At 48.3% G+C, this 27,997-nt stretch overlaps 3 protein-coding genes across 26 annotated transcripts in view; 2 read left to right on the top strand and 1 right to left on the bottom strand.

Moving 5' to 3' along the window:
• Positions 1-31: 31 nt before the first annotated feature.
• PHF10 (PHD finger protein 10) lies at positions 32-22,234 on the top strand. Of its 5 annotated transcripts, none has more exons than XM_060419347.1 (12): positions 32-146; positions 3,123-3,229; positions 5,379-5,509; positions 6,164-6,241; positions 7,094-7,227; positions 7,317-7,466; positions 8,034-8,147; positions 10,049-10,198; positions 15,975-16,130; positions 20,451-20,559; positions 20,809-20,997; positions 22,047-22,234. In XM_060419347.1, exons 1-12 carry the CDS (start codon positions 60-62, stop codon positions 22,130-22,132), a joined length of 1,491 nt encoding a protein of 496 aa, XP_060275330.1. In that variant the 5' UTR covers positions 32-59; the 3' UTR covers positions 22,133-22,234. The 5 variants fall into 5 exon arrangements, with proteins under 5 accessions (XP_060275330.1, XP_060275329.1, XP_060275331.1 ...); XM_060419346.1 differs by having other exon boundaries at positions 6,158-6,241; XM_060419348.1 differs by lacking the exon at positions 15,975-16,130 and having other exon boundaries at positions 41-146; positions 6,158-6,241.
• On the bottom strand, positions 21,290-24,067 carry C8H6orf120 (chromosome 8 C6orf120 homolog). The gene is made up of 2 exons (XM_012183354.5): positions 24,009-24,067; positions 21,290-23,872 (listed from the first exon to the last, which is right to left on the bottom strand). Exon 2 carries the CDS (start codon positions 23,828-23,830, stop codon positions 23,276-23,278), a length of 555 nt encoding a protein of 184 aa, XP_012038744.3. The 5' UTR covers positions 23,831-23,872; positions 24,009-24,067; the 3' UTR covers positions 21,290-23,275.
• A 199-nt stretch (positions 24,068-24,266) lies between these two features.
• WDR27 (WD repeat domain 27) overlaps positions 24,267-27,997 on the top strand; it is a 181,513-nt gene continuing 177,782 nt past the window's right edge. For all 20 annotated transcript variants that reach the window (XR_009601581.1, XM_042253747.1, XM_060419336.1 and 17 more), the window contains exon 1: positions 24,267-24,324. The gene's annotated coding sequence lies outside the window, so the exon portion shown is untranslated. The remainder of the gene's footprint in view (positions 24,325-27,997) is intronic.

Genomic DNA, 27,997 nt, shown 5'->3' with positions numbered 1-27,997 from the left:
CGGCGGCCGGGACGAGGCGGCGGCGGCGGCGGCGGCGGCGGCGCGGGGCGCTCGGGCTGATGGCGGCGGCGGGCGGCCCCGGGACGGCGCTGTCTCCGCGGCCGTGCGACAGCGACCCGGCCTCCCCCGGAGCGCAGTCCCCGAAGGTGAGCCGCGGGCCGGGGCTGGGCCGGGGCTGGGCCGGGGGGGCCCCCGGGGGGCGGCCGTGGGGAGGCCCGAGGGGCGGCGGGGCCGGGCGCGGCCGCGGGCTCCGCTGGGCCTCGGGCCCGAGAGTTCTCGGCGGTTTCCGCCCGCAGGCGCCCGGGGCGCGTCCGCCCGGGCAGCGCGCTCTCGCCAGAAGTGAAAGTTGGCGCCGGCGCCGCGGGCCGTCCCGCCGCGGGCCTGGGCCCCCGCGCGCCCCGCGGAGCGCCGCTGGCTGGAGCCGGGACGCGGGGAGGGGACGGGGCGAGCCGGCGGGGGCTGCGCGGGCGGCGCCGGAGCCGCGGAGAGCCGCCCCGCGCTCTAGGCCGCGCTCGGCCCGCCGTGGGCGCGCTTCCAGGGGAGCGGGGCGGCCTCGGTGCGTGGAGGTCGGCGGCGCGGGGAGAGTCCGGGCGAGCGTTCAGGCAGCGCGGCTGTGCTCGGCCAGCCCACCCGCTTGTGACAGAGCGACCTACACGCCCGCGCTCGAGTTGAGACCGGAAGGCTGGCGCTGGACGGCGACGGGGCCGCCCGGGTGCGGGGCGCCTGCGGGGCCGCCCGGCCCTCCTCGCGGGCGGCGCGCCGGGGCCCCGCTGGGCCGGGCTTCCGGAGCCCAGGCCGGGCCCGAGGGCGGCGCCGCCGGAGCCCAGGCCCGCCCGGGGGGCTCGCCCCGCGCCCGGCCCTGCCGCCGTGGCGGCGCTGCCCTCGCTCGCTCGGTCGTGCGGGACCCTTTGCGACCCCACGACTGCGGCGCGCAGGCTTCCCGCTCCTTCACCCGCTCCCCGAGTTTGCTCGCAGTCCTGTCCGCTGACCTTCAGAAATGGGTTCAGTCCCAAGGTGAGAGCCACCCAGCACTCTGAGACACACGTTGCTGACCTCAGAGGTGGGAAGCCTTAAAACCCGGACTCCTCTGTCAACAGCCAGGTTGCAGGCGAATTCTTTTAATCGTATTCCATCATACGTTAGGAAATACGTTGCTGTTACCCCTCTCTGATGTTCACTGTATGGACTAACACGTTTGCCTAGAATTCACGATAGCAGATTCAGGCACTGCATGTGAAATTGTGCTTTCAGCGTTTTTGAGGACTTCCATTTTTAATTAACACTTTTTAAGTGTATACAATTTTTTTAGCTAAGGGAAAGGTATTTAAACAAATGGACATAAAAATCCTTAAAGTGCTCAAAAGCAAGTGAAATAGAAGAGAAATGATACTTGAATGCTTGTTGACTATGAAATGTTTCAGTTGGGAGACACTGTTAAATGTCAGTTTTTGGAGAAAGTAGATTTAGGCTGTTCTCCATCTCCTACCTGGTTGCTTATCTTCATAGGAGTATACAGAACTTTTCAACTGAATACTTATTTTCTAAGGACTGAAAAGGAGAATATTCCACGGTTTTTGCTATTTGGTAAAGAATCTGAGTAAATTCCTAACAGGGAGCCTTTTGAGACTTGATCATCAGTGCAGTCAAGTTCTCCTGGGCACTTAACTGTTTGCAAGACCTTGCTCTAATTATTTCACGTATTAACTCTAATCCCTACACTGGCCAAGTAATAGGCAGTACTGTTCTCACAGATAAGGAGGATAACCACGCAGCTGGTGAGGGGCAGTCAGTGGCCAGTAAGATTCCAGGCGGTCCAGCTTTGATGTGCCTGACCCAACATACTCACTACCTCTGTATTCTTGGATTCATGATATTTAACAAACTTGTGTTGTCTTAGGAGGCTAGACTGGAGAAGGCAGTGGCACCCCACTCCAGTACTCTTGCCTGGAGAATCCCATGGACAGAGGAGCCTGGTGGGCTGCAGTCCATGGGGTCGATAGGAATTGGGCACCACTGATCGACTTCACTTTCACTTTTCACTTTGATGCATTAGAGAAGGAAATGGCAACCCACTCCAGTGTTCTTGCCTGGAGAATCCCAGGGACAGAGGATCCTAGTGGGCTGCCGTCTATGGGGTCGCACAGAGTCGGACATGACTGAAGCTCCTTAGCAGTAGCAGCAGCAGGAGGCTAGAATACCATGAATTTTTTTTGTTTTTAATCTTTAATTAGTTTAAGCCTTGGCTGATGTGTGGTCGGGCTTCGCAGGTGGCTCAGTGGTAGAGAACCGGGCTGCCAAGGCAGGAGACGGGACCCATTCCAGGATTCTTGCCTGGGAAATCCCAGGGACCGAGGAACCTGGGGGACTATAGTCTATGGGGTTACGAAAGAGTCTGATAAACACAGATTTACCCGCTTTTGCCTGAGGGGCGACAACAGCGCATTCAATTTCCTGATACTGGACCCATCATTCATTTCCTTAATGTAAATGGTCTAACTTACAGCCTTGATAAAGCCGCACAATGGAAAATGTCACTTTAAAACTTTTTAAACGTCTTCTTTTGGGGAGGTAGTGTGTGTTGCATTGGTCGATGACTCTTATTCTGGTATATTTTTGCTGAATCTTTGCAAATATAAGAAAGATGACGATTGGTCGTCTGTTCGTGTTCCTTTGTGTCCTGTTCACAGGGATATAAGTGTCCGAAGTAGCCAAGGAGAATAAGCCAGCTCTGAGTTGAGTTAAACAGTAACTGATCCCACACGTTTTCGTCCTAGCTAGAGCAGGAGTGTTCATTTTAATCTCAGAGTGCTGTAGCAGTTTGGTGTGTTTCTTCAAAGCAGAAGCACTTTAACCTCTTGGTAAGAAAGGAAAAGTAGATTTAAACCTACAAGACAATTGAAAATTTACTACTTTGATTTGGATTGGAGATTAGTTTTTGGTTTTTTCCAGGTCTTGCCAAGGCCAAATTCTTGTCCCTGGTTAATTATAATAGGAAGTTATCATTTGTATAATCTTTAGGAAGCCTTTAAGTTGAGCCTTTTAGCAAGTTTGGGAGGATTACGTAATCTCCCCTTATTTACTGTTTTTTGTCCTGTTATTTTTTGCATCTTTTGAATGTATAGGATGACAATGAAGATAATTCAAATGATGGGACCCAGCCGTCCAAAAGGAGGCGAATGGGCTCTGGAGACAGCTCCAGGAGCTGCGACACTTCCAGCCAGGACCTTGGGTATTGCCATTTTATTGTTTAATGCTTTCTGTGCCATGTGTTTTTTCTCGGTGTTAGCTCTCTCCTCCCCATCCCCCAGCCCTGGCAAAGGCAATCAGTAAGGGTTGTAGAATGTTTTCATTGTGTTTTAAAAAGTAACACCAAAGTTGCTTTCTGCTGCTTAGTGCAATTCAGAGAAAAAAATTTATTGTGGTGAAATACACACAGAATTCGCCGCTTTAACTCCCTTTAAGGGTATAATCCAGCGGCGTAAATTACACTCACAGGGCTGTGTAACTGTCACCACCGTCCGTTTCCAAAACGTTCACAGGATAATAACAAGGTCCCCGCTTCCCCCAGTAGCAGCCGCTGGCAAGCACCGCTCTGCCCTCTGCCTTGCCGGGCCCGCCTGTTCTAGGCCCTCGTGTGGGCGCCGTCGTGGAGTGCTCGTCTGTGTCTGGTTTATTTCGGTTACTAGCATAGCTTCTCCCAAGTTCATCCAGGCTGTAGCTTGTGTTAGAACTTCCTTCTTTAAGGCTGGCTTGTACTCCATTGTTTCAGTTCTACTCTGTGTTATCTTTTCATCTGTTGATGGACACTTGGGTTATTTCCATATTTTGGGGGGTGTGGATAATGCTGCCTTGAACATTGGTGTGTAAATATATATGACCAAGGCCCCGTTTTCAACTTCTTTGGATATATACCTAGGCGTGAAATAGGTGGGCCATGTGACAGCTCTGTGTCTTAGCTGTTTCCGTAGTGGATGCACCGTTTCATATTCCCACCAGCAACGTGCGAAGGTTCTAATTCCTTCACATCCTCACCAGCGTGTTTTATTTTCCATTTGATTTTTAATAGTAGCCGTTCTGAAAGGTGTGACGTTGAATCTGTTGTGATTTTGATTTGAATTTCCATAATGACTAGTCAGATTGAACATCTTTTCATGTACTTACTGTCCATTAGTTTACTCTTGGAGAAATGTCTATTCAGGTTTTCTGCCCATATTTAAATTGTCTTTGTTGTTGAGTCGTAGGAATTCTTTATATATTTTAGATACTAATTTCTTATCAGACATGATTTGCAAATATTTCCTCCCATTCTGTTGATTTTTCACTGTTAATACACAACATTTTAAGTTTTGCTCAAGTGCAGATGATTTACTCTTTCTTTTGCTGACATATCTAGAACCCATCGCTGAATCTGAGAGCCTGAACATTTACCCACATGTGTTCTTCTAAGAGTCTCCTAGTTTTATTCTCATGTTTAGGTCATCGGTCCATTTTTAAATTCATTTTTCCAGGCGACGTGAGGTACAAGGGCTCTGTTCCATGCAAGTCCATTTGGATGTCCAGTTTCCCAGGACCGCTTTTGAGAAAACTCCTCTGTGTTAGTGATGCGTGTGCCGGTCGGTCGCTCAGTAGCCCGCCAGGCTCGTATGTCCATGGGATTCTCCAGGCAAGAATACTGGAGTGGGCAGCCATTCCCTTCTCCAGGGGGTCTTCCTGACCCAGGGATCACACCCGGGTCTCCCGCACTGGAGGCGGACTCTTTACCGTCTGAGCCGCCAGGGACGCCTTAATTGGATACATGCGTAGAATCATGTCGTATTCTCCCTGTATTATCCGCTGATGGAGTCTAGAGGTTGCCTAGTGTAGGTCCAGACATCTGCAGCCTCTGCTCTTCAGGATTGGGACTGATCTGCAGTGCCCTGGCACCGTCACACTCGGTCCGTGATTTGCTCCTGGGTATGTGGAGTCTGTGGTTTATAGTTCAGTTTATTGAGAAACAGGATTTTAGAGTTTTGCTTTCTCAGCTGTTTGTGAAGAGCAGATGGAAAACAGGTTGATTACTTTATACTTCGGGTGCATGAAATCGTGGCTCTGAGTGCTAGGCCCACAAGAAAGAATTCAGAACTGGCGTCACTACCCTGATTTGCAAAAGCTGACCATGCTGCCTGTGCTCCTGGAGCTGTGACCTTTGCCCCTTGTGGCGCATGGAGAACGCTGATGTCTCCAGTGTGCTCTCTTGCTCTGGCGTTCCAGATGGTCAGTCTTTCCAAATCCTTACTACATATTCTCAAAAATCTTTAAAAAAGAATGTCTTTAAAATAAAATGATTTAAACTTTATAAATGCCACTTTTAAAGCATAATGCATGTTTCTGTGCTTTAGCTTCAGCTACTATCCAGCAGAAAACTTGATAGAGTACAAGTGGCCACCTGATGAGGCAGGAGAATACTACATGCTCCAGGAACAAGTCAGCGAATATTTGGGCGTGACCTCCTTTAAACGGAAGTATCCAGGTATTAAGTCTTTGTTTATGTAACAAATTAAATCTAACTTTTAACTGATAGTAACTGTTTTTGATGGGTTGTCAAGTTCTGAGTATTTGAGGATAGATTATAGCGGATTGTATGTTCTGCTGCTGGCTGATTTATTCACAGCTCCCGTTCGATCTCTCTCTCTACTATCAGTTCGTTCTTACACATGATAAACGTGTTTACAAGCAAAATGAGGAAAGTGAATTTCCTGGGAAAAAATTGCAGGGAAAAGTCAGTTTGTAGCCACATTAGTGAGCCAGGGGTCTTGCCTCTTGACGGTTGCTCCTTGACCTTAGGAGTGGAGTAGCTGCTTAGGCTGCAGCCGAGCTTGAGCGAGGCGCTGTCGCATCACCCGTTTCAATGTAGTTGAAGGCATTCGTCTTGCCTTCTTGCTTTGGATGATTCTGTTCTCAGTTTTACTTGAACTTTCATTTCTTTGATTTGTAAGGTTGTTTTGTATGTTCTTCCAATAATATTTGGAATACGAACAGAAGGTACTTTTAAAATCCATGGAGATTTTAACTTAAAATTTTTTTCTAAGTTTTATAAGCTTTTAAAAGTTTTATAAATACGTAACGTTACAAAGGCAGAAGACTGTTTGTAATAGTCTCTTGTTCTTTCTTTTTGGAGATTTAGAGCGACGCGACTTGTCTCACAAGGAGAAACTGTACCTGCGAGAGCTGAACGTCATCACAGAGACGCAGTGCACTCTAGGTAGCGGGCGCGTGCGGGGCGGGGTTGATGAGCGTTATCTGCTTCCCCGACTGCGCCGCCAAAACCAATAATGAGCAGACTGAGTGATTAGATGCTAAGTTGCTAACTTCACTTTTGATTCTTGTTAAAACGCAGAGGAGGCTGTCATTTTCTAGTGGCCTTCACACAGTCGTCAAAGTGTGTGTTTTATGTCCAAACCCTGTAAAGTGCTTTTTAAAAGTATTCGTTAAATACTTAAAAACTCAGTTTTTAGTTATGTGTAATTGTCTCTGTGCTTTATTTGCACCTCTTCTTTCCTAAATATATTAGTACAGCTTTTTAATATAAAACCATGGGAGTTCATCTCGACAATTGGTATAATCTCATACTATGAGTTTAAAAAACTGTTGGTATGACTCACGTGTGTGCTGATGCTTTTGGTGAAATTTGAATTGGTTCTATAATATTTCTAGTAAACTGGATTTGAAGGCTAAGAATGGAAGCATATTGATAAAGCCTTTGTTTTTCTCACCTGATACCCTGTTAATTGCCAGTGGTTAGTGTGTGTTATTATTTAGCTCTTGTTTCTAGTAAAGGGATATATGTTTGTATATAGTACATGGAGTCTTAAAGAAGTTTGGTTAAAAAATTGATTTCTTTGCCATTGCAACTTTGGTAATCTCTTTCTTTATAACTTTGATTTTATATTATGAGTATTATTTTTTCTTATTTTTGAGTATATTAAAATAAAATTTTGCTTTGAATATTGGAAAGCTTCTTTTATGTTGAGTAGTTTGGAGGAAACTCAGTTTTGAAAATCAGTATGTTCAGTTAGCTTTAAAAGAGCCTCTGTACTTTTTTTGTCTGAAATAGGTTTAACAGCGTTGCGCAGTGATGAAGTAATTGACTTAATGATAAAAGAATATCCAGCAAAGCATGCCGAATACTCTGTTATTCTCCAGGAAAAAGAGCGCCAGCGAATCACAGATCACTACAAAGAGTATTCTGTAAGTATCGAGGTAACCAGGATTTTGGCTTGGGAAATCACATTTTATAAAGTTAGATGTAACTTCCAACTGTAATATTTTTATTTCAGCAAATGCAACAACAGAATACTCAGAAAGTTGAAGCCAGCAAAGTGCCTGAGTACATTAAGAAAGCTGCGAGGAAAGCAGCTGAATTTAACAGCAACTTAAATCGGGAGCGAATGGAGGAGAGAAGAGCTTATTTCGACCTGCAGACGCACGTAGGGTCGCTAACGGTCACCAGCCCTGAGCTTGACTGGCCGCCCGTGACCTTGGGCTGCTGAGTGCCGCTTTCGCGGTGCCCTGCACTGGCAGCGTGTCCTCGCCTCCCCTGAACCGAGGCTGCCGTCTGTGTGCCTGCTGCTGTGTGCCTCTCATCGGCGTGTGTGATGTGTTCCCTGCTGGGTGGTGGGCGTGCTGCTGCAGGGGTCTGGTAGCTGAATAGCTTCCCGTGTGCTGGGGTGGACGGAAGAGGTTTCCACGGTAGCTCATGCACTTCTTGCCCTTGCTGCGGGAGGTGAAACTAGTACTGTTTCCGTTTCATGGACGAGGCAGCTGAGCTCCAAAGGCTTCTTGAGTAGCCCATACGCGGTGAGCAGACATACTGCCTCTCCTCAGTGGCCGTGGTGAACAGCCAGACACGTCCGCCTGTAGAGCTAGAAGTGCCAGCTGGTCCCTGGGTTACAGCTCCTGGGAGAAGCGCAGTGCAGGGCAGGGGGGCCTAGTTTCCTAAAGGCGTTACCTCTGTGCTTGGAATCAGGTTTGTGCTTCTCTTTGTGTTAATTCAGGTTATCCAGGTGCCTCAAGGGAAGTACAAAGTGCTACCGACAGAGCGAACCAAGGTCAGCTCCTACCCGGTGGCCCTCATCCCCGGACAGTTCCAGGAATACTACAAAAGGTACCTGCTGGGGCTTTCTTTGCTGTTAGTACTGGGGTTGGTGAGAGACGTCACGGCCTGTGTTTGTCTCCTGGAAGTGCCTAGCTCTGTGAGCTTCGCTGTGAGAGGTGTAAGGTTCTTGCCGGGGTTCTCTGTCTTCTGCGGGTCTGTGAAGAATGTTCTCTGAACTTGAGCGTCTGCTGCTAAAGCCTGGGACGCTGCCTCCCTGCTCACCTGTCTGTGCTTCTGGGACGAGAACCCGGGGGAGCTGCAGACCGCCGTCCCGAGGGCGTGGCCCGGGGCCCAGCCGCGCTGGTTGGAGATGCCCAGGCTCCCCCCTGCAGCCGTGGAGTCTGTGCTCACAGAAGCAGGGGGACTTGGAGAGGCGGGAGTGGCCCATGGGGAGGAGGGCGGTGGCCCGGGGCTGCTGCTGCCCTGGCCTGGCTGCTGCCCCGCTTGGTGGCGAGGGTGCCGCGTGTCTCTCCTTCCCAGCCTCGATGGAACCAGCTACTTTTGTCAGTCTCAGCCTTTGCCTCCGGAGAACCCTTATGTTTTCAGGAGAGAGAATATTCTTTAGACAGTAGTATTTAAAATAGACCATAGTATTATACTTTTGAAAGTCAGACTGAAATCATAGTGTTACATAGTCCAAGCTTACTCAGCTCACCACACCTCACCTCTCATCTGAGAGACGGGCTTGAGGCAAGAAAGAGAGTTTATTTGGGGAGCTGGCTGACTGAGTAGATGGCAGGCTAGTGCCTCAAAATAACCATCTTCTGGGGTCTGGATGCCAGGTTCTTTTATACATCAGAAATGGAGGGAGGTGAGGAAGCAAAGGAAAAATGACCATTAATTAATCTTGCAAACATCTCCTAGAATGTCAAGTCTCAGGCAGGGGATGTGTTAATTTCTTCCCTCCTGCCATCTGTGGGTGGACCCCGCGTTCTGATTAAAGGCACTTTTTGTCACGTAGAGGGGTAGGGTCCTCTGAGATAGGACATTCTGTTTGATTATAATAACAAAAGAACGAAAAGCTAGTCAAACAGTTCAACATGGAGTCAGAATTGGCTGCTTCTCTGCAGCAGGGTGTCAGCAATTTAACATTTCTCGTTTTGGACGAAGCAGATTATTGGGTGATAGCCCTGTGTGCTCCCCCGCACCCCACCCTTTGCTTCCTGGTGGGATGTCTTGGTTGAGGAGGATGCTCATCCGTGTCCACTCCCGACTGAGGAGCCAGGGTGTGGCCGTGGTGTGGTCCTGCGGCGGCAGCGTGGACACGCTCAGCAGGCCACGTGCCGGCTGCCTGGGGAGGGGGTGGCCGGTCCCTAGTTTTAGAGGAAAGAGTGATCACGTTGGTTAGAATACCTGCTGCCCAAGTAGGTTTTAAATGCTGTGCTCCTGGAAACTGTGTTTCTGAAACGGTGTCTGAGCCGTGGCCCGCTGCGACTGCCCCGTGCTCGTTTATCTGACGCTCGCATCCGCTCTGTGAGGTGGACTTGCTGTCATGCCTGCTTCCCGTGTGAGGGCGAGGGGCTCACGCGCTGACGGCTCAGGATGGCGGAGGCGAGGGGGTCAGGCAGCTGGATTTTGTGCCTGGCTCTGTGTGGCCGCAGTTTCATCCTTCACTGCCGCCTTCACTGCTGATGCTTCTTTGACCGGGTTGTTGAGGGCAAAGGAGAGAGGCATTTATCTTCGATAATAAGATTCAAATGTATGCTTTACACGGTTAGGCGAAAAGACGTTTAGGCTTTTTACTGGTTACATGTCCCCATTTGAGCACCAAAGTGAAAAAATTATTTATTGCCTCTAATCATTTTTCAGAAGTATTTGGGATTAATATTAAGGCTGTTATCATTGTTCAGAATTAGTGCATTTCTCTTTAATAACAGAAGAAAACTGGAAACCTTCTCTCTGAACCCTAGGTACTCACCGGATGAGCTGCGGTATTTGCCATTAAACACGGCGCTTTACGAGCCCCCCCTCGACCCTGAGCTCCCCGCTCTGGAGAGCGATGGTGACTCAGATGATGCCGAAGACGGTCGAGGTGACGAGGCACGGAAGCACAAGGGCACTTCGGTGAGAGCAGGTCTCTTCAGGAGGCGGTGTCTCCTCTCCCCTGAGCTCTGCTCGTGGCTCCTCTGGAATGTCCTCCGTAGTCTTTGGCCTCTCCTAGGGAGATGTTAAGGTCCCCAGCATGTTGGGCTGGTAGGCTGTCCTGCACAGTGGTTACTAGCAGAATGCTGTTGCAGGACCGTGGGGACGTTGGTGTGCTCTGTGGAACTGAAGGAGAGCAAAGGAGACGGTGGCGCAGGGTGGGTTTCATCAGCACGGCGGCAGCAGCAGCGGGCCGTTTTACACTTTCCGTTGCAGCCAGCCAGAACCTGGGGTTGTGCTGGCATTACGCGGGGACCACACATTGTCACTAGCAGCATCTAAAACATTCTTAATGTTACATGTGGCATAAAGAGAGACGCTTTTCAGGTACTGTGTTGTGATGAGGGGGTGATGAGGTTGACATTCCCCTACGCTGCTAGTGGGAGTGTCAATTAATCCAGTTTTTTTCTGGGAAGAACTTTACTGGGAAAGCATTTTCATAGTACGTAGCAAGTTTCTTAACTTCCACGGAATTTGACTTGGCTAATACACTAATAGAATCTATCCAAAGAATCTGACGAGATGGTAGCAAAGTTTATTTAGGAAAAAGATGCCCATTGGAGTTTTAACAATATTTAATATAGCAAAAATTAGAAGTAAATCTAGTGTCCACAGTGGGTGATACATTACGTTTACATGGTAGAAATGCACTTCAAAGAATAATGTGATGAAATGCACGTAATACTTAGAAACACTAACACACACACCCACAACATTGCTCAGTTTCGCATCTAAAGAAAGAGGCGCCTGTGTGGGTGGGATGTGTGTGGGAGTCTGGGCACCTGTACAGAGCTCATCACTAGAGAAAACGAGGCGCGTCTGCTCCCGGGGGTCCTCTCAACGTCTGTCAGGTGGTTCAGTTCAGTTCAGTCGCTCAGTCGTGTCTGACTCTTTGTGACCCCATGAATTGCGGCACCCCAGGCCTCCCTGTCCATCACCAACTCCCGGAGTTCACTCAGACTCACGTCCATCGAGTCACTGATGCCATCCAGCCATCTCATCCTCGGTCGTCCCCTTCTCCTCCTGCCCCCAATCCCGCCCAGCATCAGAGTCTTTTCCAATGAGTCAACTCTTCGCATGAGGTGGCCAAAGTACTGGAGCTTAAGCTTTAGCATCATTCCTTCCAAAGAAATCCCAGGGTTGATCTTCAGAATGGACTGGCTGGATCTCCTTGCAGTCCAAGGGAGTCTCAAGAGTCTTCTCCAACACCACAGGTCAAAAGCATCAATTCTTTAGCGCTCAGCCTTCTTCACAGTCCAACTCTCACATCCATACATGACCACAGGAAAAACCATAGCCTTGACTCGATGGACCTTAGTCGGCAAAGTAATGTCTCTGCTTTTGAATATGCTATCTAGGTTGGTCATAACTTTCCTTCCAAGGAGTAAGCGTCTTTTAATTTCATGCCTGCAGTCACCATCTGCAGTGATTTTGGAGGCCCCCCAAAATAAAGTCTGACACTGTTTCCCCTGTTTCCCCATCTATTTCCCATGAAGTGATGGGACCACATGCCATGATCTCGTTTTCTGAATGTTGAGCTTTAAGCCAACTTTTTCACTCTCCTCTTTCACTTTCATCAAGAGGCTTTTTAGTTCCTCTTCACTTTCTGCCATAAGGGTGGTGGTATCTGCATATCTGAGGTTATTGATATTTCTCCTGGCAATCTTGATTCCACCTTGTGCTTCTTCAGTCCAGCATTTCTCATGATGTACTCTGCATATAAGTTAAATAAGCAGGGTGACAATATACAGCCTTGACGTAGTCCTTTTCCTATTTGGACCCAGTCTGTTGTTCCATGTCCAGTTCTAACTGTTGTTTCCTGACCTGCATACAGATTTCTCAAGAGGCAGGTCAGGTGGTCTGGTATCCCCATCTCTCTCAGAATTTTCCACAGTTTATTGTGATCCACACAGTCAAAGGCTTTGGCATAGTCAATAAAGCAGAAATGGATGTTTTTCTGGAACTCTATTGCTTTTTCCATGATCCAGCAGATGTTGGCAATTTGATCTCTGGTTCCTCTACCTTTTCTAAAACCAGCTTGAACATCAGGAAGTTCACGGTTCACGTATTGCTGAAGTCTGGCTTGGAGAATTTTGGGCATTACTTTACTAGCATATGAGATGAGTGCAATTGTGCAGTAGTTTGAGCATTCTTTGGCATTGCCTTTCTTTGGAATTGGAATGAAAACTGACCTTTTCCAGTCCTGTGGCCACTGCTGAGTTTTCCAAATTAGCTGGCATATTGAGTGCAGCACTCTCACAGCATCATCTTTCAGGATTTGAAACAGCTCCACTGGAATTCCATCACCTCCACTAGCTTTGTTTGTAGTGATGCTTTCTAAGGCCCACTTGATTTCACATTCCAGGATGTCTGGCTCTAGGTGAGTGATCACACCATCGTGATTATCTGGGTCGTGAAGGTCCTTTTTGCACAGTTCTTCTGTGTATTCTTGCCACCTCTTCTTAATATTGTCTGCTTTTGTTAGGTCCATACCATTTCTGTCCTTTATCGGGCCCATCTTTGCATGAAATGTTCCCTTGGAACATTTTCTTGAAGAGATCTCTAGTCTTTTCCATTCTGTTCTTTTCCTCTATTTCTTTGCATTGATCGCTGAGGAAGGCTTTCTTATCTCTCCTTGCTATTCTTTTGGAACTCTGCATTCAGATGCTTATATCTTTCCTTTTCTCCTTTGCTTTTCACCTCTCTTCTTTTCAGAGCTATTTGTAAGGCCTCCCCAGACAGCCATTTTGGGTTTTTGCATTTCTTTTCCATGGGGATGGTCTTGATCCCTGTCTCCTGTACAGTGTCACGAACCTCATTCCATAGTTCATCAGGCACTCTATCTATCAGATCTAGTCCCTTAAATCTGTTTCTCACTTCCACTGTATAATCATAAGGGATTTGATTTAGGTCATACCTGAATGGTCTGGCGGTTTTCCCTACTTTCTTCAATTTAAGTCTGAATTTGGCAGTAAGGAGTTCATGATCTGAGCCACAGTCAGCTCCCAGTCTTGTTTTTGTTGACTGTATAGAGCTTCTCCATCTTTGGCTGCAAAGAATATAATCAGTCTGATTTTGGTGTTGACCGTCTGGTGATGTCCATGTGTAGAGTCTTCTCTTGTGTTGTTGGAAGAGGGTGTTTGCTAAACACCTAAACATAGGTGGTTTAGGATAAGCTAATCTTTTCTGATTTTCATAATTTAGAGGTGTGACATTTTTATTCTAATTAGAAATTTTTAAATTAAAAAATGAAGAATTAGATTATTATTGAGCTCCTAAGTTTGGAACATGCGAAATATTTAGGTTGGTGCAAACGTAAATGCAATTTTGGACCATGAATTTTAAGTCGTTATGAGTAGACTCAGACACATCTTTATTAATCAAATCAGGAACCATTACAAGCAGCACATTTTTATCAGTAAGAAGTAAGTCTGTTTCTCTGGGTAGACCCCGTGCTTCAGGCTCGACGAGCTCTCGGAAAGCCTTTTCTGCCTCCTGCTGCTTGTGGAACGGTTTTCCCTGCAAAAAGTTGTCAAGGTGCCTGGAGACGTGGTGGTTGGCTGGTGAGGTCAGGTGAACGTGACAGATGAGGCAAAACTCGCAGCCCCATTTCCAGCTTTCGCAGGGCTGGGTGTGCGACGAGCGGTTGGACATTGCCCTGGAGGAGACCCGGGCCTTTGTGTCGCCTGCGCCGCTGCAGGCATTGTGGTTTCACTGCGTCTCATCGATTTGCTGAGCATACTTCTTGGATGTAACAGTTTCGCTGGGACTCCGAAAACTGCAGTGGATTAGACCAGCCGCAGGCCACCAACAGTGACCATTGCCTTCTTTGTGATGCACTGTCGGCTTCGGGGAGCGCTGCGGTCAGCTGGCTGTCGCTGTCCTGTAAAATCCACTTTTTGTGGCTCATCACAATCCGATCGAGAAATGATTCATTATTGCGCAAAGATAGGAGAAGACGACGCCAAAACGGTGCTTTTTTATTTGCGGTCAGCTCATGAGGCGCCCACTTATCAAGGTTTGTCGCCTTTCCAACTTGGTTCATCTTAGGACGTGAGGGTTGGACCGTAAAGAAGGCTGGGCACCAAAGAATTGATGCTTTTGAACTGCGGTGTTGGAGAAGACTCTTGAAAGTCCCTGGGACTGCAAGGAGATCCAACCAGTCCACCCTAAAGGAGATCAGTCCTGAGTGTTCATTGGAAGGACTGATGCTGAAGCTGAAGCTCCAATACTGTGGCCACCTGATGCGAAGAGCTGACTCCCTGGAAAAGACCCTGATGCTCGGAAGATTGAAGGCAGGAGGAGAAGGGGACGGCAGAGGATGAGATGGTTGGATGGCATCACCGACTCGATGGACATGAGTTTGAGCAGGCCCTGGGAGTTGGTGAGGGACAGGGAGGCCTGGCGCGCTGCAGTTAGAAGGAGTCGGACACGACTGAGCAGCTGAGCCGAGCGGAGCTGCGTCTGCTTCAGATGCCGGTGACGGTGGAGTGGCCGGCGCTGCTCCTCGGCAGCTTCCTGCGTAGTGAAGACTGCGTGGGAGGCTGGGCTCCGACGACGGCTCCCGGCTGGTGGCCGTCAGCTTCCTGTGGCTGGCCACTGCGCTGCTCACCTCCAGAGCTCTCGTCTCCTTTGCAGACTTCTTGGACCACCACTGCACTGTGTGTTCGTCCGCAGTTCCTGGGCCAAACCTGTTGTTGGTGTTGAGTTTTCTCCTCTGCTTTATGACCCATTTTGGACTCAAATAAGAAAATCACTCGAGTTTGGTTTTGTTTAAAATTATTTCCGCAGTCTTAAGTGTTAGTTGCTCAGTTGTGTCCGACTCTTTGCAACCCCATGAACTATAGCTGTCCAGGCGCCTCTCTCCATGGGATACTCCAGGCGAGAGTGCTAGAGTGGGTTCCCATGCCCTTCTCCAGGGCGTCTTCCTAACCCAGGGATCAAACCCAGGTCTCCTGTATTGCAGGAGATGATGATTTACTGTTTGAGCCACCAGGGAAACCCATAGTCTAAAATATTTGTATTATTTTATATTCTAGAATAAATATAAACAGTAAGTAATGTTGTTAGCAAAAAAACATAAAGAAGTGAACGTTAAAACGATGTGCGACATAACCACATTTATTTAAGAATGCACTCCAATATCAAAGGCAAATTTCAACGATTCGGTTACTTTTGTACCAACCTGATATGTCTGATACTGTTGTAAATACTTGGCGATAACTGGCTTTGCATAGTTTAATATTATGAAGACACGATTCTGGGCTTGAGCTTCTTTAATGACCTTTATTACTTAGTAAAAATGCCCACTCTTACTTCAAGCAGTTTTTTTAAAGAATATTGTTGTGTGAAACAAGTATGCTCCCTTGTGACATCGTAAAATGGTGTTGAAGCTATGTGGTGTACTAATAACTGAAGTAATGGTTATGTTCTTGTCAAATTCAGTCAGAAAACAAAGTCAGTTAAGGTACTATCTCATATAAATGGAATTAGGTATAATGTATTTATATGATGGAGAAATGATTCTTAACATGACTTATCTTACTCTCCGCTGGAAGTGTTTTCTTAGATCGGAATTATCTTATTTTGAAATTGATGGAACTTTAAAACTTTTTTTGGATGTTTTCTGTAGTTTTCAGAATTCAGACTCAAATCTGCATGAATCCAAGGGACCTGTGTTTGTGCCTTTGACTTGCAGGACAGCTCCTCTGGCAACGTGTCCGAGGGGGAAGGCCTTCCCGAAGGCCAGGAGGAGCCTTTGCAAGGAAGACAGAGGCCCAAGGACAAGGCTGCCCCTCCACGCAAAGATGCTTCCAAACGCTCTGTACTGTCCAAGTCAGTTCCTGGGTACAAGGTAGAAGAAAAAAGCCCCTGACTCAGCTTCCTTCTGACCAGCCTCTCTCCCTGAGACACTCTGCCTCTGAGTTTCAGAGTTGCGGTGCCCCTGCTGCTGCCCGTCCTCGCTCCCCTCCCGCGGGGTGTGCCCTCTGCCAGCCTTCTTCTCGCTCTGTTTTCCTGGTGGCTTTTCCGTCACTTGGGCTCTGGGTCAGCGTCTGTTTCCTGTATATGTGAGACTGGCAAGGGAATCGTTTTTTATGTACTAACTAGGCAAGTATGAGTCTCTGAAAAGTGATCTAATAGGCAGAGCTGAATACTTTGTTTTCTCAGTGTAAAAATCATCGTTGTCTGACTCGGAAAGCTTCCTGGTATTTAGCAGCACCGAGCAGTGCACTGGGGAGGAAGTCCTCATAGAAAAGTTGCGTTTCTGTGGTGCCTTTCATTAATGATCTGGGTTCAGTCTGAGAATTATCTGATCCATTTGCCAAATTCAGCTAACTCTGCGATGGAAAGTAGTAAAATGTGGTGCTTTCGTAGCCTCACCGTGGTGAGTAGCCTGTGCAGTTCTGTGAGAAGGATTCACACATCATCTGGCAAGGTGACTTGGCTTAGCAATAACTTACTAGCTTTTTGATCGAGTTATTCTCAGTCGGGTAGCATACTGTCAGCAATAGTATTACTTTCAGCGTTTCTTTCTGCTGGCTGCCCCTTCTCCTTCAGAGGGTTGGGTGAGAGGTGAGCAGCCTCGTTCATATGTGGGGGTTTAAGATCGTCGCGAAAGGAGCAGCATTAGCTGCAGGGTTGCGCTTTGAATGGTGATAGTAAAATGCACAGGTTCAGTCTGGTGGGTGTCAGTCTGCTTTTTATGGGCTTATGAAGGTGTTTTGAAGGAGCGTTTTAGAGTAAGATGATCAAAAAGTTGTGCTGAGTAGAGTTGCTGAACACTTGTGTATGTCAGGCCAGGGTTGTGGAGTGTTGTCTGGAGGCACAGGTTCTGGTGGGTGTTGACCGGTGTCCCCTCAGCCTAAGCAGAGCCCTTCTTAGAGTCCTCGGCCTCCTTTTCCTACAGTGAGAAAGCAGCTTAACAAGTCAGCGTGTTCCATATTAAAGCATCAGCTGTCAAGTGCATATTTTTTCAGCCCAGCTCCATTCAGCAGGGACGGTGCAGTAGGCTGCAACCGTGGGATTTTGTTCTTGTTTTTACATATAGAGCTTATCTATAAAAGATTTAAATTAATGCTTGATAACTGAAAGCAAATGAGCTCCAGAGATTGAATCCTGGAGCGTTAGCCTGCCGTGTGTGCTGCGCACTGTGCGTCTGGCCTGCGAAGAGCTGGGAGTGGGGGCTGCGGCCCGGAGCAGAGCACACTCAGAGTTAGGGGCCTTGCAGACAGTGAGCCTGGGTTGACCATGGGTTAAACAAGGAAGAATATTAAAGTAGACACTTTAATAGAGGTTGAAAATGAAGAACTATTCAGCACTATCACTGATTGAAGGCAGAAGAAATCAAATGGATCACCCTGGACTGAGAGTGCGCAAGGGAGCTGGGTGTGCAGAATGAGCATTCCGCGGCCTGTGAGCGTCTTCAGGGGCTAGAAGTGTTTCAGGTATCTCTCAGTTTGGCACAGCCAGTATCTAGACTTCATACGTTAATGTGAACATGTTTATTAAAAGTTAACCTCTCTACAAAAAGTATTAATAAGCCAAGACGTGCCTGATTATTAGGGTACTTCAAGCTGAAGGTCATACATATAAATGTGTTTAAAATGCAGAAGTTAAGACTAATCATAATGTATCTGATGTCTTGCTAATAAGATTCACTAGTGCTTGCCTTTAATTTGTAGGACAGTATTGTTTAGGTTACATTAACCTGAAATTAAGGCGTAATTGTTAGGATTCGGGCCTGTGTTATTAGCATATAATTAAAATCTAGACTGTATTAGTGCTGTCATGAAAGTCTAGCTTTGATTGTGTTCAAGGAGGAAAATTGTGTATCACGAGCCTTTTATATGAGATGCTGAGAACTCTTAGGCAGAATATCTTTAATTTCTTGTCAATAGTGAAACTTTGATGTTGCTGTTACGGAGTAGGACTGTCTCCGTCAGACACACGTGAGGTTCCGTTCATTAACCTTCAGGGAGTTCCACATGCTGGTCCCTTCCTCTTGCATCAGCTCTGCAAACCCTGAGACACTAGACGTGTACAGTCCTGGACGTGGGAGTGTGGCTTCTGAGAGAGCTGGGAGCGCTTGAGTGAACCAGGTGTGTTTCGTAGAGAGCTGGGGTGCCGTCATGTGGACGCTGCAGAGCTCTGTGTGTCTGTCTGCCTCCCTCCCTCTCCACCCACCTCTCCCTCCTTTCACCAAGATGAAGACTGTTGGGTAAGAGCAACTGTAAGTGGTTTAACAGAACATTATGGCTTAAGCTTTGAAGTAAACCTAGAACTCCCGGTGCCCTTCCACCGTGGGGCAGTGTGTACTTTAATGACTGTGGAGCTTGAACTGCTCTGGAATGTGAGTGACTAGCTTTGCGTTTTACTCCTTTTGATTTGTGTAAGGATCTCCTAGGAGGACTTCTTGATTTAGATTTTGATATTGTGTGGTTACTTCCTTGACTTTACTAAAAGAACATTAAAGTGCTCGGTGTGCCAGCATCGAACTTGAGCTGTAAGTATCGAATACACATCTAGTGCAGGTACCGTAACCAAAAGGTGTTTCTCGCTTTGGTGGATTGAGAGGCAGCTGTCTGCTGTGTGTTACGGCAGTCACAGATTTGATCCTGACTGCACCAGAGTTTGGGTCATAGAAGTGCACTTCCTAGCTGTTTTTTATTTAGGTGTAAGGAAACGGTGAGAACCTTATGGGTGGAATGTAGCAGTTACAACAGAGGGCAGCCACACTGCAAGACTGAAGCGCTTTGAGCACGTGACACTGTCCTTTTGCTGGGGAGCAGGGTATAAAGACACACAGGAGCTATAGAGTAGTTAACAGTAACGTTTTATATGTATGTTTTAACTTCCATGATATTTATTATTTTGTAGAGACGTGATTGTTTAGTTATTGTTTTTATTATATTTATGTATAAGGTTGACTTTTTTAAAATAAATAAGCCAAAAAATATTTTTGAATGCCTCTGTCATCTTTTGTAAAGAAAGACAATTAAAAAGAAAAAAAAAAACCTGAAGGATGAAGAACATCCTGTTTAGGCTGCACAGGTTTTGAAGGTGGCAGCGAGACATTTCAAAGCTGGAGTAACAGTGTGCAAAACTGGAATTCTGTTTAGGACCCTCCTTGGTTCAGTAACTTAGGGAATGGAAATGTAAGAGGTTGTCTGGGCAGTCATAAAGCAGACACGACGTTTCTACTTAAAATGCTTTCTCTCCGGTGCGAGTGGAGGAGGGAGGAGGGGGCTGCCCTCTCCCGCTGCGTGTCCTGCTTGCCCCTGCTTGCTCTCCCACCGCCACCCACTGGTAGTGAGTAAGCGCCGCGTGATCACGATCAAGGCTGTGATGTTGTTCCCCTCCCCTCGCCTCCGATTCTAGGTGTTAGGAACCTTCTTTCCCATGTTTTGCCGAGTGCTTTTGAAGCCCAGATGCCTTCATCGGATTGTTTTTCATCTGAAAAACGAATGGCGCTTGAAGCGTAGGGGGTGTCTGCATAGTTTTTAAGTGATCATTTTATATTTTGCACATCTGAGAACTGCTTCATGTTTTACTAGTCACAGCTCCTCTGTTAATGTATGAGATATTCAGAGGGAACAAGTCACACAGCTCGGCTTCCCACAAGCCTTTCTGCACACAGCAGCGTATGCCTGAAGCCTCTTTCGGTTCACAGTGCTAAAAACTGATTTTGTAACTTAGATTTTATAGATGTAGTCTCACAGCTTTGGAGCACATCAGCTTTTAAACAAAATCGGCATGTAAGCTGCCTACAGTGGAGTCATCTGTTTGGGAATAAGCCTAAGTCCCCTGCAGTAGTCTCTTGGCAGCTGCGTTTTTCTTTCGGTTAACAGTGCAGGTTGACAGTGTATTAGTCTTCCCTCCAGGTCATTGTACAGATCTTACTGGTATGTAGGGAGTGTGGAATGATATATCTAATCCTAACATGAGATCATGCCTTTGACAAAATTTAAATCTGAAGCCCAAGGCTTTCGCTGGTAGGCTGTCGTATGTTGAAGGCAGAGTGGTGTCAGGCTATGTCTTTCAAGGTCCTTGCTAGCAAGTTAGGTCCTCATTAACAAGTTACTGGAAGTAAAATAAGGCGATACAGTAATAATTCCTTTTGAACCCATAGTAGGTTCTTCTGGCATGAATTTATAGCCCTCTTCTACCCTTCCAGCCAAAGGTCATTCCAAATGCTCTGTGTGGGATTTGTCTGAAGGGTAAGGAGTCCAGCAAGAGAGGGAAGGCTGAGCCACTTGTACACTGCTCCCAGTGTGGCAACAGCGGTAAGTACTGACACGGCTTCACGCTTTAAGCTCTGGTCGCTGCTTCGCGCTAGGGCTCAGTTGTCAGCTAGGCTTGACCCAGTCGTCAGAGACGTCAAGCCTGTCTTGTCTTCTGCCTTGTGTTCCCATTTCTCTTTGGCAGTTAAACCGATGTAGCCATTCCCGAGAAGTTCAAGCAAACTAGCATTTTACTGTGCCATGTAAGTTAGAATCTCGTGTGGAATGCAACTAATCCTGGTTTTGGTTTAGGCCACCCTTCTTGCCTGGACATGCCCGCGGAGCTTGTTTCCATGATTAAGACCTACCCATGGCAGTGTATGGAGTGTAAGGCTTGCATTGTATGTGGACAGCCCCACCACGAAGAAGAAATGATGTTCTGTGACGTGTGTGACAGAGGTTATCATACTTTCTGTGTGGGCCTTGGTGCTATCCCATCAGGTAAAGATTGAGAAGGAGGAACGTTATCTCTGAGTGAAGGGGCTCTTCCAGCACTTCCTTTCTTTGGAGGCTGCATAAATACCATGATGACACGGAGGGCCTGGAGAGACGTGCCCTCTCCACTCACGAGAAGTGGCCAAAGCTGTGGTCGCGGGCACCTGTTTCTCATCGCTAGAGCAGCTGATTAAGGACAAGTGAGACAGCAGATGGCCTGTAAGTTCTGGAAGTAGAGCTCAGTGTGTGCAGACGAGCTCGTGTTGTTCTACTGAAATAGCTAAGGCAGTAGCAGCGATTTGTTTCAAAGCCTTGATTTTATTTTTATACGTCATTTAGAAATTTAACAAAATGACTTATATGCCTTTATACATATTAAACCAGATTTATGTAAATTGAGGCAACATAACAATTCCAGATAACTTCAGAATGAACACAGAATCAAAGAATAAGTCACAGTAATTGGACTAAAACTTTATACACATAATTGCGTAATTTTAGAACTGATTTGCATAGTTAACACTGTCTGATATTTTATAAAAGATATGCCTAGGTTTCCTGGGAGTCATTGAGATGTAAGCAACTTAAATAATTATTTAGAGTTTTATAGTAATTCAGGTCAAGTATGTCGTATAGTCTATCATAATGCTATCAAATATTTGATACATTTTAAAGTGCTATGTGAGCATTGTAGACCAGGACTTGAGGGGATGCTGAGATGCATAGAAATAAGCCACAGTCAGTTAATAGGTTTTACATAATGACTTGTGCGATTGAATGTTTAAAGTATGGTAGTGTCTGAATTTCAGAAAAGATTGTACCTTTTTCAAGGGGCCTGTCATTATTTAGCTCCTCCAGGACCCCTTCCCTCCCCGTGTGCATTTCACAGGGCGGTTATGACACTGACGACCTTAAGGGAAGTTAGTGCCAGCGCCACCAGAAACCCAGTGAGGAGTATCAGTAGCCTTAGCTAAGGGAGGAGAGCTAAATGGTTTTAAAACTCAGTCCTAAAAAGTTAAGTCTCATCCTGTATTAACTAACAATTTTTCTCCTAGGTCGCTGGATTTGTGACTGTTGTCAGCGAGCACCCCCAACACCCAGGAAAGTGGGCAGAAGGGGGAAAAACAGCAAAGAGGGATAGTTTTCTTGACCCCAATACTGTAATATGCATTTAAATGATGTATTTGGTGCCAATTTATTTACAATGTTCTCATTTTTATGCCAATAAAAGATTTTGAAACTACATGCTTAAAATCTGCAATATTTACTCATAAGCCGCTCTCACCCTGGAAACCAAGCAGAAAAATAGTCCCATCCTGCAAAAAGCCTTGATTTCTCAGTACTTTGGTTCTCTCTGACTTCCCTGGTGGCTCAGATGGCAAAGCGTCTGCCTGCAATGTGGGAGACCCGGTTTCAATCCCTGGGTCTGGAAGATCTCCTGGAGAAGGAAATGGCAACCCACTCCAGTATTCTTGCCTGGAGAATTCCATGGACAGAGGAGCCTGATAGGCTACAGTCCGTGGGGGTCGCAGAGTCGGACATGACTGAGTGACTTCACTCTTTTTGGCTCTCTCCAGAAATTCAGTGGTAACATTATGCAGCTTAATTAGAAATACTTAACTATTATTCCATTAATCTAAAAGTTACTATTATTTTCATGAAATTTTCCTAATCTGTATCCTTTCTGGTGTACCATGGGTAGCAGGGCAGTTATTTAATAACGAAAGAATTTCCATAGGGGCCCAAGACGATAAAATTACAACCTGAGGAGATAAGGCGCAGCTGAGTTGAGAACCATCATTAACCGGTATCGGGACACCACCCGCCTTCCAGGAAATCCTGTTGGCCAGCAGGCGCCGTCTCTACTTCCGGTGTAGACAGGGGGCTTTAGTTCTCGGTCAGGCAAGTGTGGAGAAATGACTACATTTAGACTTGCTTTTAGCAACTCTCTAAAGCCAACACACTAATTCATTTGAGTCTCTCGAGTAAAACCTAAACCACTGCAACCATCTAGTCACCTGACTAATCGAAGTGGGGCTGAAGCGTCTTATTGAGCATATCCCTTTCACAGGAATTTTGATGCTTTATTAAAAGAAAACACGTGCTTGCTGCTGTGCGCACTTTCGGAGTGACTGAGGTAACCAGACAGTATGGCTTTATCCTTTTATCCCCCACCCAGAAAAGGTAACCAGAGTGCCAACCAGGTCAGAGTAGCTCGGTTCACAGCGAAGTGCACTCGGCTTCGCAGACGACGAGTATTATACCCGACAGCATGCTAAGCGAGTCAAAAAAGAATCTCAAGTACCAACTTCAGAATACTAATCAATATCGTCCAAAGCACAGACTCCTCTTCTTGAGACGCGTCTTCCGGGGCATAGGCGTGCCTGCGACTCGCATCAGCGCCGTCCGAATAGGCGGCCTCACCGAACGGATGCGGCTCGAGCGTCGCGTCGTAGTAGACCCTCATCTCGAACGCGCTCTCCAGGTGGGACGGGTGCCCGTAGACGCCGATGCCCACGGGGCGCCGGAAGTGCGCGGGGATGGAGACGGCGTCGGCGCCGCACGTGGCCGACTGCAGCTCGTACTCGTCGAAGCTGGGGTGCAGCGTGCTGTCGGACACGTACAGGTCCGCGTCGCCCCGCAGGCTGCGCATCCTGAGGACGATCCTCCCCTCGTGGTTGAGCCTCAGGTAGCTGTAGTTCCCGGCTCCCACCTGACCCTGCACGACGTGCAGGAGCACCCAGCCCTCGGGCACCTCCTCCTCGTCCGAGGCCTGCGCCGAGGAGACGGCCTGCGCCGCCAGCAGCAGCAGAAGCGCGCCCGTCCACGGGGCGGCCATGGCGGGGGCGCCGCGCGGAGGCCGTGCTCATTCGCGAGCGCCCTGCAGACAGACCACGCGGGGCGCTGAGCGCGTCCCGGCCGCCCGGGGGGCGCGCGGGGGCGCGCGGGGCGGAGGCGGGGGGCGCGCCGCGGTCGCACGGGGCGGGCGGCGGGGCGGCTCTCCGCCCGGGACTCACCTCTCCCCGCGGGCGCCGCGCCGGGAGCTTCCGGGCCGGGCGTCCGCGCCCGAGGAGCCGGAAGGGAGGCGCGCGCGGAAGTGAGGCGTTCGGAGGAGGACGGCGCCCGGAAGTTGGCGGCGCCCGGAAGTTGACCGGCGCCCGGAAGTGAGGCAGGCCCGAAGGGGGCAGTGCGTTGTTTCCGGGTTATCGCGAGAACGGCGAAGGGGCGCGGACACGGGCTCGTCACCATGACGACAGGGGCGGGGCGCTGGCCCTAAACTGACCGGTGCTCGGCTGGATTGCGAGTACACCCGGCCGCCTGGCTGACTCAGGGGTAGGTCCCGGGGCAAGTGCGCCTTGTTCTCTCTTAAAGCCTGTTACTTCGTGAACTACTCCTAGGAGAAGCTTTAAAACGCAGTTGTGTTCGTATTCAAAATTTATTTTGTAAACTTGGGATATGGTGGTAATGGGTGCCTACTGGCCACTGGAACATACTTTCCCAAGAAAGAGTATGTTCATTTTAGCATCATGCTTTTGTGTTGACCCCGGTCCCCGTGTTTCATTTCAGAACGTGCTGAATCACTTTTGTGGAAACTGCTGCTGCTGCTGCTGCTAAGTCGCATCAGTCGTGTCCGACTCTGTGCGACCCCATAGTCGGCAGCCCAACAGGCTCCTCTTTCCCTGGGATTCTCCAGGCAAGAACACTGGAGTGGGTTGCCATTGCCTTCTCCAGTGCATGAAAGTGAAAAGTGAAAGTGGAGTCACTCAGTCGTCTCCAACTCTTAGCGACCCCATGGCCTGTAGCCCACCAGGCTCCTCCGTCCATGGGATTCTCCAGGCAAGAGTACTGGAGTGGGTTGCCATTGCCTTCTCCTTTGTGGAAACTGGTGCAGTGTAAATATTAAAAACAGGCAATGACTCTTGTGCCCCTTTTTGTAGAACCTGAACTCTGTCAGGTAGCCACACGCTGTGGGTTAGTCTTGTTCCTGAGGAGACCATCATGTGTTGGGTTAAAAAATGTGTCTGTTGCCGCTTTGAAGTGTTACATCTGTGTCACCTATAGGCATGTAAAAGAGGCTTGAGCGACTTAAGACGGATTATCTGAGGGGAATGGTGTTGATTTGCGTGAAGTTAGGCGCGCTTCATCCAGGTACAGAGTCTGGTTTGGGGTGATGACGGAGGTAGCACTAGGGCCCTCCACACCTCCTCCTGCAAGAAGTATCCTGTGACATCCCGCTGAACCTGGGCCATTTCCAACTTGAGCATTCTCCTGTCAAGAAAGCATATCAGGCAGGAATACAAGGGAGTGTATAAAGACACGTAGAGACACATCAAGAAGTGACTTTAAACCTTCACATCATTACAGTTATTGGTGGTCAGTGATTTGTGCTTCCTAACACGTCATGGTATGGACTGAAAAAGGCGCACAGCCTAAAAGTTGAGATTATGTTTTATCCTGAGGACTTCAAGCCTGGAACACAGCACCTCAGATGGCTCTGAGAGACTGCTTTGAAGAGGCAATGGGGGAGCCAGGATATATATAGGAGATTTTGTAACAAAGACCAGGAAGTCAGAACATCAAAACATTACTGTCAGTTAAATCCAGGGCTTTCGAAGAGTTGGACACAACTGGGCGATTGATTAACAACGACAGAGAGAACTAGATATCTCCATTTAAGGGATCTAGCACTTTTCTCGGAGAAGGCGATGGCCCCCCACTCCAGTACTCTTGCCCGGGAAATCTCATGGACGGAGGAGCCTGCTAGGCTGCAGTCCATGGGGTCGCTAGGAGTCAGACATGACTGAGTGACTTCACTTTCACTTTTCACTTTCATGCATTGGAGAAGGCAATGGCAGCCCACTCCAGTGTTCTTGCCTGGAGAATCCCAGGGACGGGGGAGCCGGGTGGGCTGCCGTCTGTGGGGTCGCACAGAGTCGGACACGACTGAAGCCACTCAGCAGCAGCGGCCCTTTCCTGCGTATGAGAAGGTGCAAGAATCTGGGCTCACTGAAACCACTCCTTCAGTGTGCGCCTCCCTGTCCCAGACTGGTGACCTGTGCTTTCTCCTTCTGAGCCTCCTCAGGGTGGCCCGTTGGGAGGTCGTGATGTGATGGCTTGGTGGTGACAGAGTCCTTAGTTTACTGACACGGCCGCAGCATTTTCTGTCAGCGCTTCTCTTTCATTTCATTTTGCGGCATAAAAGCACAAAATTTGTGTTTTAAGAACCAATGGTTTGTAAAATCAGGCTTCTCTCAGCTGGGACAATAGAAAGAAGATATCTTTTTTTTTTTTTTTTTAATTAAAGCAGCTAAATATAACCCTTCAAAGTTTTTACTAACTTAGGAAAGGCCTTAAAGACACAGGGAGGCCAGAGTATAATCTGGCGCTTTCATGCCTTGTGATCAACCACTGCTTCACGCTTCGCTCGTTCGGTTCTCCGAGGACCTAGGATTAGAGCCTGTCTCCTATTCTGGAGAAGACAGAGAACTCTATATTTTCTTTAGCTACTAAGCAAGCCATCAAGGGCGCGTTAATTATGGTGCCATGTATCATTTCACTGTGGGCACTCAGCCTACTGTCTGATTACCACACTGTGTTTTCCAAACTCAAAAATAAATTGGCACATTTCTGGCTGGGTTAGTCACTAAAAGAGAAAGAGTATAATCTTCTTATAATCAAAAGGGAGTAATTTTCTCTCTAAAAATATACGCATTTATACAAAGGAGAAGAAACAGGACGAGATGCAGAGGATCTAACGGCTCCTTGAGAAGTAGAGAATAATTATGTTTCCCTCTTGCATGGGTTTCCTAGTTTTGTGCAGTTTGCGTGCTCTTTTATGTAACTAAAGGGGCTTGAATGCACAGCCTGCCCCCGTCTGAGACTGCTTTCTGTTCCGTGGTTACTGGCGTTTTTAGAGCAAGGGCCTCTGTAGCGGTTCCTTCAAGTGCTTACGCAGCCTCAGACACCCAGGAGCCACATCGGAAGCTGCCTGCAGTGTCTTCTGAGACTTTTCCTGGGACGTACACATGGGACTCTCAAACTGATGTTCTCTGGGAAGTCACGGCAAGGAGGTGGCCCAGGGAGGGAAGGGCCAGCGGTGGTATTTCTGTGCCGCGTGGTTTCCTCTCGTGCGTTCTTTGGTTGATACAGCCTCTGGAAAATAAAGATATTCCTGCCAGCTGGGTTGTTCTAGAGATGGCTGAGAAAAATCCATTTCCTAGGAAACTTTTATTTGATTGTTTTAATTTGCTAACAGAAAAGTCAAGTGAGGATAGCTTTCACCTGAACATTTTATTCCATTTTAATTGTGTTTACCTTGGAGGTTCATGAGAGCTGCTCTGTCTTGATCCAGTGCGGGCGGGGTTCTTCCAGGCAGAATGTCTGCCTTGTAGGCACAGCCACCATGCTGGTTCCTCATCCAAGAGGAAAGGAGAATGCCTCTAGGAGCGCCAGGCGCTCACTCCTGCTCTGGTGTGTGCTGTCCTGACGTCACCCAGGGTCGGAGAAACTTGCTCTGGAGCTCAGACTCCGCCCCTCTGAAAGTCAGATGAGAAGAGCGGCCGTCTTGCTGTGACAGTGGGCGGGGCAGCCCCCGTGGCCTGAGGTGCTGGTGGGGAGGGTGTGCAGCTGGGCCGCCGTGGTCCTCGCCCTGGAGCCCGGCCCCCAGGTGCCTTCATCCCCTGCCCCACTCCACCCCCACCCGCCTCCTGAGCTGCAGGTGGGCCTGCAGGCCTCGCTGTGGGGCCATGCACACTGCAGGGCCCAGTCCGTTACGGCTGCGAAGACGGAGGGAAGCCTCGCCAGGCCCAGGACAGAAGGAGCAGACCCTGACGCTGGGGCCCCGCGGCCCAGACCTGGTCCCGCTGCTCTTCACAGGGCGTCCGTACTCCGCGCAGCACCTGCGTCTTCACGGGGTTCTGTCCCTCAAGGAGAGAACCCTTGCAGCCTTGGCTGACGGTCCACCAGGGGCCCACCCACGGCAGGGGACCCTTTAGGATGCCATGGC

The sequence above is a fragment of the Ovis aries genome, chromosome 8 (assembly GCF_016772045.2).
Source record: "Ovis aries strain OAR_USU_Benz2616 breed Rambouillet chromosome 8, ARS-UI_Ramb_v3.0, whole genome shotgun sequence".
Lineage (NCBI taxonomy): Eukaryota > Metazoa > Chordata > Mammalia > Artiodactyla > Bovidae > Ovis > Ovis aries.
Note: the sequence above shows the minus strand (reverse complement) of the source record. Positions and strands in the feature narration are given on the sequence as shown.

Bases quoted from the DNA above. Each gene is read 5' to 3' on its own strand.
- PHF10 (XM_060419346.1), top strand. From the start codon at position 60: ATGGCGGCGGCGGGCGGCCCCGGGACGGCGCTGTCTCCGCGGCCGTGC. The intron at 8,148-10,048 runs CTGCTGGGGCTT...AACCCTAGGTAC, and splicing joins AGGAATACTACAAAAGGTAC to TCACCGGATGAGCTGCGGTA. The intron at 16,131-20,450 runs GTAGAAGAAAAA...CTACCCTTCCAG, and splicing joins AGTCAGTTCCTGGGTACAAG to CCAAAGGTCATTCCAAATGC.
- C8H6orf120 (XM_012183354.5), bottom strand. From the start codon at position 23,830: ATGGCCGCCCCGTGGACGGGCGCGCTTCTGCTGCTGCTGGCGGCGCAG.